Source organism: Thamnophis sirtalis, unplaced genomic scaffold (assembly GCF_051295495.1).
Source record: "Thamnophis sirtalis isolate CommonGarterSnake01/CBP01778 unplaced genomic scaffold, rThaSir2_p1.2 scaffold_1, whole genome shotgun sequence".
Classification (NCBI taxonomy): Eukaryota; Metazoa; Chordata; class Lepidosauria; order Squamata; family Natricidae; genus Thamnophis; species Thamnophis sirtalis.
In genome coordinates, this window is record NW_028261381.1 from 12,976,625 (window position 1) to 12,988,731 (window position 12,107).

A 12,107-nucleotide genomic window follows, 5' to 3' on the forward strand; every position below is an offset into this window, starting at 1 on the left:
CTATTGATGTTATTTTATTCCTACCTCTTTGAGATGCACAGCAAAGAAACCATCACTTTGAGAGCTCATAGACACTTTAGTGACATCTCCCAAAGGAACCTCTGTCTTGATTTGCCCCGATTTCTGGTCAGCAAGTAGGACATTATTTTTTGTGAGCAAGAAAATCCTAGCTGTGCACTGAAAAAGAATGAGAGTGATTTACTTTTCTGCAAATTCAAAAATATTAACTTCCAGTGTATTAATGCCTCTGCGCAGACATTTTAAAGTTAACTGCAAAGGAAGATGATACAGTTCAGCAAATAAAGCTGGACTCTTACGTTTCCTGTCAAATAAAAATAAATTACCTGAGTTATAGATTATTGTAAGGAAATAGTTATCCAGGAATAAAATGAATTATTAAGTGTGATTAATGTTTACATGTTAACTACAGCACTCAAGAAATCACTACCCTAAATACACACTAAGAAGAAAGAGAATTATATATAACATTAAAAAGATAAACTACTAGCTAATAATTTGGCATTGTCTGGGTATTTATTTATAGGAGGAAAATGTCGGGACCAAACATAATTTATAATGTTGAATTTTCCGCCTTACAAGGAGTCCCCTTGTGGAGTACTGTGAAGCCATTACCATGGCAACTCCACTGCGTTGTACAGTAGAAGCCATTTTAAGGCACAACAGGCTGTATCTTAACAGAACACACATCCCGAGGAGTGTTATGGGTGTCTTACTTGTTATATGTATGTACTGTATGTATGTACTGTATGTATGTATGTATGTATGTATGCATGCATGCATATAAAATGAAATGATTATTGCTATGCCTTCATTTTGGGGATCAAAACTCAAAGAATACAAGGTAACTCTGAAGAACAAAGCTCTATTGATTGCCTAAGATTGGATAAAATATTTTACATGTATCAATCTTTCCCCATGTAGAAATGATTTTACCTTTCCATTTGCTCTGTTAACTTTGTTTACTACTTCAGCAATAATAAATTTTTCTTCAGCAGCATCCTTCAGTTTCTTGTACTTGGGGTTCTTACTGATTTCAAGATAAGCCCCCTGGAAAGGCTGTCCAACACTTTAAGTAAAAGAAACATAAATTTAATAACAATTCAAAGACACACGCAATACTTTAGGTCTTCTTGACAAATCTTTAGCCTGCAGAACACCACTGCACAGCTGGACGGTTGCTAGGTTATCTTTAACTGTTTTCAAAAACCTAAACAGGGCTAGATGGCAGATCACAGAGAAATATCATGGCTACAGCTAACCAGAGAAGTGGGGTAAATTCAATCAATTCCACCAAGTCCTTGGTGCTCTCTGAGCTTGGTTGTTTCCTTGCTGTAGCATTTTTTACTACCGGTTCGGGCAAACTGGTCCGAATCGGTAGCATTTCACCCCTGGTTTGCTCCCTGTTTAAATGCAGTAGCTTGCCCTGCCATTGTTGGTGGTATGGTTTCCTCCTCGCTGGGAACTACTGCACCTCAGAGTAACAATCAAGGAACTACCAAGGAGAAAACCACAGTTCCACCAACACTGGTAGGAGAAGCTACTGTATATAAACAGAGAGCAAACTCTACACTCACCAGCACTGATGATGTTACATAGTTGGATAATGAAACATCTGCAAACTAACAACCAAACTCAGGACCAGCCAAGGACTCCACCGCTCAATCCTGAGGTACATATATTATCTTCTATTGGAATTAATTGCAAACTCAACAGACTCTGCTTTTAAATTCTGAACCTTAACTTCAATAAACTGCAATTCTATGTTATCAGATTAAATGGTGTTTTTTTTTAGTAAAGGTAAATATGTAATGGTACTCATTTTCTTAGCATGTAGTCCTCCTTCTGTGGTAACATTTCCTCAACCTTGATAGAAAAGATAAGCACTTGTGGTCCAGGTACTTTGGCCTAATTCCCATCAACCTCCGTTAGTACAGCTAATGGCAAGCAATAATAGGAGTTTTAGTCCAAAACTCTGGAAAAAATCTATAGAAAGTGCCTATCCTAGAACACTTCTAAGAAAACAGACAGTGGTTCAGCTACCCCCACAAGCACTAAATTAACTTTAACTTGCAAAACATCGTATTTCTGATGACAATCATTTCTTATAAGTTGCAAAACTCTTTCTGGTTGTCTTTATCAATTAGATAATTTTGTTTCCAAATGAGGTAAAAGAATGTCAACAATGCACTGATTCCTTAAGCAAAATCCACTGTCTGAAACAAAGAATGTTATCTTGGATTGATCCGAAAAAACTGGAGACAAGTTATTTGGCTGTTTAAGAAACTGATAAGATAAAAACTGCCAGGCATTGTACAAAAAGAACTTTAAAACTGTGATAAACCTGGTGGGACTGGGGGAGGGCAGGCAATATATGAACAAGTCTCATATATATAGAGAGAGTTCTTCTAGAGTTCCTGGAAAACAACTGGTGGATGGAAGCTATTAGAGACAATAGTCAGAGGAAGATTTGCCAGGTTGCAGATCCAATAAAAAGAGATGGACTTTAACATCTTTATTCCCTGATTGAAATACAAGGAATAAAGAAGAGGGCTCGCCCATTGTGGCATGTTTCTTTGTGGGTACAGCTAATCATGTTTGTGTATAACTGGAATCCAAATAGGCAGGGTTGGGGGGAGGCAGATTGATGCTTTGTCATGTTAACCTGAGGTTCTCATAGGAGTTGAGGATATGGATACATGCTCTTCTACCTGTAGAACAGACCCATGCCTTACGTGCTCCCTTTGGGAAGCCAGGTGGGATATGTATTACTAAGAGGTGCTCAATGCCCCTCTAAAGGAGAGTGAGATGCCACCTGCCTTGAAAAAAATGGTGCTACACCATCTCTCGAAGAGGGTATCCTTCAATCTCACTACACTGTAAAATTTCTGCCCTGTTTTCCCTTTCTGGGGAGTGTTGTTGAAAACATGGATACTACAGTAGAAGAAATTGATTTTCTGTTCCCTTTCAGTTCCCATTCAGGCATAGATATGGATGAAAAGCAGCATTGATCATCCTGGAGAAGATCGTTAGGACATAAAATGGGGAATCTGTATCCATCTTGGGTCTTTGTGTTAAACCTTTCAGTAAATTCAATACCATTAAACATGGTATTTTTATGGATTGCATGAAAGATCAGGGGACTGGGGGCACTGTTTTATGATGGGATTCTGCTGCTACCTGAGAGGCAGTTTAACATTTTAAACTATCAGCGTTCTGTTTTTGGTGCCAGGAAGTTTCAGGGAGGGCCTCTGGAGCGCAAGGGGGGGGGGGGGACTGTTTTTGCCCTCCCGGAGGCTCGAGAAAACCTCCAGAGCTTGGGGAGGGCAAAAAATGGGACTTCCTGGGTGTTTATCACAGGCCTGTTTCTGCCCTCTGGAGCCTAGGGGAGCCCTGGGGGGGGGGAACAGTTTTTTCCCTCCCGGAGGCTCGAGAAAACCTCCAGAGCCTGGGGAGGGCAGAAAATGGGACTTCCAGAAGTTCTGCAAGTCCAAAAACTATCCTGTTTCCGGCCTCCGGAGGGCCTCAGAGCCCAGGGGAGGCCATTTTCACTCTCCTGGAAGCTTGAGGAATGCCTCTGGAGCCTCGGGAGGGCAAAAACGCCCCCATCCACCATGTGGGAGGGGAGGTGTCACATGCGCATTGCATTGTGGATGTAGGCACAATTTCAGCACGCGAGGACAAAAAGATTTGCCATCACTGAACTAAGTTGTTAGAGCGCTAATTATTTAATTTATTGTATATTCTCAAGGAAGGATGTTGATGATCTTTAAACTGGTAATGGCTTGACAGTGGCAGTCTGTGACAAAAAAAAATGGATAGGATTTTTTTGGCAAATTTCTTCCTTCCCAATCTGGGTGTATTATGTTGCAACGTCAGCAAAGTTACCAGACTGTTTCATTACCTGGCTGGATATAAAGCTTTTCTGTCCTTGAAAAGTTCACTAGCTTCCAGTTTTTCTTCATAAATGAGCTTCTTTTGGTCTGTAAACTGATCCCTGTACTTTTTACACTGAAAATAAAGCGTTGCAAATGAATCACAAAATTGAAACTGGCTTGCTCTTTTCCTATGCTTAAGATATATATATATGTTTCCTATAAACATAGCCGTCAACATCAATATCAGTCCTCAATTTACATTTACGGTTTCTCTTCTGAAAGGACAGGTAGTCCTCATTTAGCAACTGCCTCATTTAGTGGCCACTCACAATTATGACAAGTGATGAAAAAGTAATTTTATGACTATATGACCTTGCATTTACAATTTTCACAGGTCTGTAAAGTAAAGGAAAATTGAGGTAAGATCATAAGCTCAGTCATTGTTTCTCTTAATGACAGCTTTGCTTAACAACTGAGTTGCCTGTTCAAACTGTGGTTGTTAAATGAGGACTGCCTATATATTTATCACAAAATTCACTAAAAACCATTATTTTTATGCATTTTCTGTTTTAAAACTAATTACTTTAAGAACTTTCTTGAATTGAATTTGTTTCCTAGTGATTAAAAACAAACACGTTAGTGCTGACACATAGTCTCTCTCTCTTCTTTCTTTAATATAATTTTATTAAGAATGTTTATTGCAACAGTAAAGCCTAAACCAAATGAATCTTCAAGAAAGAGAAAGAAAGAGAAAAGATAAAAGCTGCAAGGGGAAAGAAAAAAGAAAGAGAAGAAAAAGGAATACAACATAAAAGAGAGAAGAAATGACTTCCAGCTTTCACCATAGGTATAAACAAATTTAATAACTCTTCACTCCCCACACACCTGGTTCCATGATTGCAAACAATTATATCTTCATCCCATATCTCATCCTTTATCAATAACCAAATCCATAAAGCATCATCTTTTCAGTATTGGTGTAAGCAGAAAATCCATAAAGAATTGTCAAAAGTAAAAACATATTTTGTTTGAACCTTGATCAAATAAACCTTTATATTCCTCCCTTTATCTTCTAATAGTCTTAATCTGTACTTCATTCAAATATTGTCATAGAATTTGATTTCTCTTTATTTCGTTTTTGTCCTATTGCATAGACAGGATTAAATTTTAAATCTTTAGTCCCCGCTAGTGTCCAGTTTTTAAATCCTGAAATTACTTATCTCTCTTATGTCTTCCCAAAACCAAATAGATCTATTTCCCACCAGAAGCTGTTTGCTCTGTAAAATTAATTTCAAATTTTGATTGTAAAAGTTTCAATATTACAAATTTAATTTGGAACGTTAGTCTATGTATCACTTTCTAAATCAAAATCATACTTAACGTTTTGCTGTTTATTTCAAATTTTTGAAGCTCTGAGCCTTGTAATTAACTTTTCCTTTGTTCAGAGTTGAAGGTAAACTTAACCCAATGAAGACTTTTCAAACTTATCATGCCAAAGATCTTTAATAATTTTAAAATGGATAATGGGTAATTTCCCAAAGTAATCAGAAAGTAAGATTTGCAAACTTACTGTCCTTTAAAAGGTTCTGCTGCAGTTGCTAACAAGATGGCTAATCACTCAGTATTCATACCTGCAGAAAACTGTTGCTCTGTGGTTTCCTCACAAGAAACAGTAGCCATCCAGAGCATATGTGGGTGATCTCTCGTCCTCTCCTTATCCATATCCAAATGTCCTCCTTATATTTTCAAGGAACCAGTCTACTTACCAGTTCCTTGGGCTCTGATGCAGTTGCCAGATCTGCTTTCACAGAGCTGTTTTCAGTTCACTACACTTCCTCTCGAAATCTATATAAACACACTTTTCTTGCCCGCATTATATAAATGTCATATTGCCTTCTGAGATTTATCAGTTTGGATCTTAACTTTTTTGATGACAACCATGGTTGGCTAGGGGTCACTATCTGCTGTGATTTGGTAACATACATTAATATACAAATACATATGCATGTGTGTGTGTGTGTGTGTGTATGTTGCATTTGTGCTGATAAATAAATAAAGGGAGACTAGTATCGATCTATTTCAAGCTATTTAGCTCTCATCAGCTAGCCATACCCTTACTGGGATTTGAACCTGTGCTGTATTACATATTAAGCAGTTGTGTTAACCACTAAGCCACAAGGTTCTCCTCCTTTATCAGCTGAGCCAGGGAAATAGGTATGTATTCAGTGTCATAACCCCTGGTATGCCCAAATATGGGAGGAAGCATACTGCTTCCTTTTTCTGTCTATCGGCTCATCACAAGAGACCATCACGACAGAAAGCCATTATTTTTACTGTTGTCTTTGTTACATTTGTGTTGCATTTGTGCTGATAAATAAATAAAGCTGATGAGAGCTAAATAGTTTGAAATAGATCTATACTAGTCTCCCTTTATTTATTTATCAGCACAAATGCAACACAAATGTAACAAAGGCAACAGTAAAAATATTGGGTTTCTGTCTGGATGGTCTCTTATGACGAGAATGGAAGCGGTGAACTTCCTCCCATATTTGGGCATACCAGGGGTTGTGACTTTAAATATATACCTTTCTCCCTGGCTCAGTTGATAAGGAGAAGAACCTTGTGGCTTAATGGTTAACACATCTGCCTAAGATGCAATACAGCACAGGTTCAAATCCCAGTAAGGGTATGGCTAGCTGATGAGAGCTAAATAGCTTGAAATAGATCTATACTAGTCTCCCTTTATTTATTTATCAGCACAAATACAACACAAATGTAACAAAGGCAACAGTAAAAATATTGGGTTTCTGTCTGGATGGTCTCTTATGACGAGCCGATGGACAGAGAATGGAAGCGGTGAACTTCCTCCCATATTTGGGCATACCAGGGGTTGTGACACTAAATATATATATAATGTTTGATCAGCTACATTTTTCATTTTGGTTCCACTACATGTAGCAATTAAACTTTATAATGTGTATCTTCTTCAGTACAGGTCTGGGAGACACTGCATTTCAAGTTTCAACTGATTTGTCTGGGGAATTCCACTGTTAACACATTGCATGTGCCATATCACCGGTTGCACTTTGCTTGAATAGCAAATAGCTCCAGATTTTTGTAAACAGGATTTAACGGTGACCTTGACTTACGACACTGATGGCTAAACACATATTAAGATAAATGCTCCTTTTGTAGGAACTGAGTAACACCAAGGCTGCATGTAAATTATAGAATTGTGCCATTTAAAACATTTTCATTGTAGCCATTGAATTTTGTATAAATTGGTAAAAGAACTTTAATCGAAACAGAGTACCTGAAAAGATGGTTAGAAGCTTTACTTTTTGCATCTTTTTATTTGTGATTTTCAGCTTTCATGCTTATTAATAAAAGTACAACCAAAATAAATGATTAATTCCAGAGTTACATCATTACCCTCCACAAGTGGAATATCCTCTTCAGTTCCTTATGAGTCAAATCCAAGAACAGGTAAGGCCTTGCTGGCCAGTTTTTGTCTACTGGTGATAAAGAAGGCATCTTATTCTTCATTTCCAAAAAGTATTTCTGAATCTAGGTTAGAAAAATAGGAAAAAAAAAAACATTTTCCCCCTCGAAAAAGTCTTCATTTTAATCATTACACATTTATTTATTTGTAAGGTTTAAAACCTCTCTTAATGGAATGGTATCTTTAAAGCCCTGCATAGCCTGGGTCAGATTACCTGTCCTATGGAACCATCCTCATCCCATAATTCAGCCCATTCTACCTGGTCGGGTAAGGAAGGTATATGTTGCAGATCCTCTTAGCCAAAGTATTCCGATTGGTGGGGTCCAGAAAGAGAATCTTCCCTGGTGTTGATCCCGGCCCTCGGAACATTCTCTCCCCCCCCCCTCCCCAAGACGAGGTGAGCCCCTGCTCTCCTGGCCTTCCAGAAAGGCATGAAAGCATGGCTCTGCAATCTTGGCTAAGGCTCACATAGGCCCATGTGGTCATGGGGCTGATTAGCTCCCTGAAAGCCCTCCTTTCGCCTTTTAATTAATTTTTAACATTTCCTGCCTCTTAAATTTTATATACTGTTTTTTAATGTCCTGTGAGGGAGATGGACAGTTTTAAAACTCGATCAATTAAAAAAAAAAACTCAGGCTCTTGCAGAAGCTGGAATAAACATATGGAAGAGAAGTGTTGTGCTAATACATACGGGAATTCTAGAACAATTCTTTCACTTATACCAGTTTCCTGATATAAATATTCTGCTGAAAGAATGGAAATAATTATTTATATCAGGGGAGAAAAGTACTCATTTTTGGCAATTCGAGCTATCATTTTCATGTCCAGGCCTTACAGAAAATTAACTAAATTGGAGACTATTTGCTGGATTTCGGTTAAGAAAGCTACAGGGGATTTGGTTTCCTTGCAGACCGAGGGATGTCACTTTAAGCAGCAAATGCAAAAATAAAAGAAGGACAATATTATTTAAAAACCCTAAGAGGTAGAGATGTTAAAAATGAAAGTCATGATAATTTTTTAATTTTACAGAAGAGTACCTCTTGCCTATGGCAAAGACAATTCTGGTACTTCACTCTCGTTTTCTATCTATTATAAAAACAGTGCCATTTCATCTTTATTTTCTTTTTGTTCATACTGTAAAAGTAAAATCTTCCTACAACCGTAGTAGTGTTATACAAGCAAAATACTTACAATTTTTTGAAGTATAAATTCATAAATTTTCCTTCCAGCGTTGGCTCGGAAAAATTTCCTGTACTCTCTACGAACCTGGTTAAAAGTTAAAATTTTAGAATAAACAGATAGCTTCTTGGGAGGGGTGGGGCGCTATCCTAGGACACAGACATTACAGGTAGTCCTCAATTTATGACCTGTTATTTAATGACAACTTTTTCTAACATTAGAGCTATAAAACAAAGAGGAAATAATTTCTCCAATAAACATGATTCTAGATCAATTTGTAAATTCTTCTACAATAATCTAGACAACATACAATTTGATTTTATAGTTACATATCTGGAAAACACAACTTATAGGAAATAGTATAAATATATTAGCTATGTATTTATTCATGTAAATTAGAATCTTTTTCAAAATTAAGAAAGCCAGACTCTAGTGCCACATTAAAACAGGACTGGTTCTAATTTTGAAAGCGTTGTTATTATCGGATACAACTTTTTCAAGTACAGCCACTTAGAGATTGAGCAGTGATACTCTTATTGATTTGGATGTGCAAGTTTCATGTTTGACACTTCCCACAACCACAACTTCGGTTTTTCAGTGTGAAAACAACACATTTAGACTATGGACTAATGGGGCTTTTAAAGAAAACATTAAGTGTTCAAAAAGAGCCCCCTTATATTATCTTGACTTTTCTTTAAAAAAGAATAGCAGAGGTGCTAGAAAAGAGAAGCATTTTGTTATTTCCTCTCTCTTGTAATGGGAAGTTGCTAGTAACCGAATATTATTATTCTTGACACTTGTCTGTTCAAATTTTCCATTCATTTCAATATGGTATATCCATTTAATGTAATTGCAAACAAAACCACAACAAGAGGAAATAAAATGCCAAAAGACAATATACTGTATGATTGTTAAGGGTTGTATTATGTATAATTTTCAAAAATTATTTTGAAAAGTTTCTAAATATTTGAAAACTGCTAGGATCCATACTGAATCCACTATGGCTGGGCAGAGCTATAACGAATTATCAAAAAGAGAAAAGAAACAGCAATTGAGAACACCACTCAACCACACAGTGAAAGAGAGCAACCTGAAGTGAAACAACAGCCAATTCACGAAGAAGCACAATAGAAGCTTAGGCTGACTATGTAAACCTCTTAGAGAGGGCTGTAACGCACTCTAAAGTGGTATATAAGTGCTATTGCTACATAAAAGGAATTGTATGACATGCATGTTTCACTGACAGGAAGTGTAGAGTCCACACTTTTCATGGCATCAGAAACTTAACGGAATGGATAGTGCAGCAGAGGTGCTTTTAAATATACGACTGATTTCTAGAAAAGTTTGAATTAGGCTGCAGTGGGAGATCATTTCAGTGCAATTGTGTTTGGAACAAACAATATCTCGTCTGAGTTTCAAAAAGCATCTATAAAAAGACTGATGCATGCGTAAGCCCGAGTCATCTTTTCTCAGGTTGCATATGCAGAGAATCAGACAAATCCAACCAATAAGCATAGACACGAGTGCTTTAATCTAGTAACTTCTAACTTGGACTAACGTTATTTACCTTTTACGTTTTCTTCAAATACTTTTCTTCAAATACGCCCCCTCCCTCCCCCTCCTTTAATTGCTGCTGGTGGAAAACATACTTTGTTGGGAAAGAGAGCTTCCTGCAGAAATCACCACAATTCACCACAGATTAGTTTGGAGTAGATCCACTTGAAGGCAGTTGCCAAGCTTTGTGCTATTTAACACAATCAACAATTCTGATAGTCATTTCGATATACCATGTTTCTTTTGACCCCCGAAATAAGCACTTGGCCTTATTTTCAGGGAGATCTTATTATTTTTGAGGTGCAGGAGGCATGAGAGTGGTCACTTCATGGCTGCTGTTGTGTTGTAATATTTTTGAGTAGAGCTTATTTTTTGGGGAATGGCTTATTTTAGCGCATGCGTTCAAAAGCCCAATTGGGCTTATTATCCAGGGAGGTCTTATTTTCGGGAAAACTGAGTACAATCCAAACTTCTATACAGCAAGACCCCCAAATGTCCAATAATCACATTTAACTTTTTCCTACTTCATTCCAAAATACGATCCATGAACTGGTTATTCAGCTTATTTGACTATATTTGGAAATTGGTGGCAATAATGGAGAGGCATATACGCACACATCTTAGAAATGCCTGGTTAAAAACATACAAGACTGTTTTTAAAGGTCTCAGAAGAAAAACAATTCCCTTAGAGATCATGCTTGTTACAGCCCATAGCCCCAGAAGTTGATTATGTATTAGTAGATAGATGTCACGCTTTATTATTATTACTAAAATCAGGGAGTTGTTTGAGAAAGTACCTTTAGTCCAAGCCAGTAAGCCCATATGACTGCCACAGCATGCTTACGCCTAGCCTTCTCCTTCAAGCGTTTCAACTCCCTCCGAGCCTAAAAAGTTTAGATAGTGAATCACAGAGACAGCCTGATGCAGAAAGAACCATGATGAGAAAGAGAACAGCTGATTTTGGGAAGATGAAAAAGCAATAGGAAACCCATGGAACCCAGCGTGCCAGTGTGAAGATTGGCTGGAAAGCTGCTTCCCGAAGGCATATCTGAAGAATAAGTGGCAGACATTCCCTTGTAGTAGCATTCTCATAGGGCGTTTGCCAAAGGGTGAATAGTGGAAAACCTTTTCCCGAGAGGAAGTTAATTCAGACTAAAATATTAGAAACCAGTTTATGTATTCCATTCAGCAATGGCAAGTATCCGAAGGAAACCAGTTTAGAGCACATATTAACCTCCTTTCGTTTTAGTCGATATCAATACATTTTTCTCAAAATTGGGGGGGGGGGGTTAGTCACAAAAGATAATCAATGAATACCACGTCTCAGCTACAATATTTCAGTGTATAACAGCAATGGAATAAACCTTTTTTTTAAAAAAAAATCTGTCTTTTCTTTAGGGTTTTCTGTTACTCCTGTTGATATTTATTCATAAGACATTTATTTATTTATCACATTTACACTTTAATATTAGTGGAGAACAGATGTCTTCTGCTGGATACCAGCAACAACAGACCCAGTCAGGGACCTACAACTTTGAAACATTGGTTTGTCTATAAGAGATTTGCCTTGCAAATTTTACTGTTTGAAAGAGCTCAGTGTAAAGCATAACTTATTATTTAAATATACCGTGTCATTCCAGTGTACTTTGAATAGACTTTCACGAGATTTTAAAACAGTCGGATGGTATAATAAAAGACTGCAGCTGATCATTAATAGGCTTAGGTTAGCACCGTGATGGCGAACTTATGGCACGCATGCCAGAGGTGGCACACACAGACCTCTCTGTGGGCACGCGCACTGTCGCCAGGTGCTTTTCCGGGTTCCGTCAGGGGAATGCGCGCCACACAGCTGCTCTCTTCCAGGTTCTGGTGTTCTGGAGCGCACACGCTCCAGTTTCGGCACTTGGTTATACTTATTTTAACAATATTTCAGCCATCTGTACATTTTCTAATAAATCTCTGCAATTCTCTAACTC

At 37.6% G+C, this 12,107-nt stretch overlaps 1 protein-coding gene across 3 annotated transcripts in view; it reads right to left on the reverse strand.

The window, feature by feature from the left end:
- Positions 1 to 12,107, reverse strand: part of MYO1B (myosin IB) — a 125,907-nt gene that overhangs the window by 7,679 nt on the left and 106,121 nt on the right. For 2 of the 3 annotated variants that reach the window (XM_087707759.1, XM_087707752.1), the window contains 6 exons: positions 10,929 to 11,015; positions 8,590 to 8,664; positions 7,329 to 7,463; positions 3,923 to 4,029; positions 955 to 1,087; positions 25 to 177 (listed from right to left, as the gene is read on the reverse strand). In XM_087707759.1, the coding sequence (XP_087563885.1) occupies positions 25 to 177; positions 955 to 1,087; positions 3,923 to 4,029; positions 7,329 to 7,463; positions 8,590 to 8,664; positions 10,929 to 11,015 (690 nt within the window). The remainder of the gene's footprint in view (positions 1 to 24; positions 178 to 954; positions 1,088 to 3,922; positions 4,030 to 7,328; positions 7,464 to 8,589; positions 8,665 to 10,928; positions 11,016 to 12,107) is intronic. The other variant, XM_087707764.1, reaches the window with a different exon arrangement.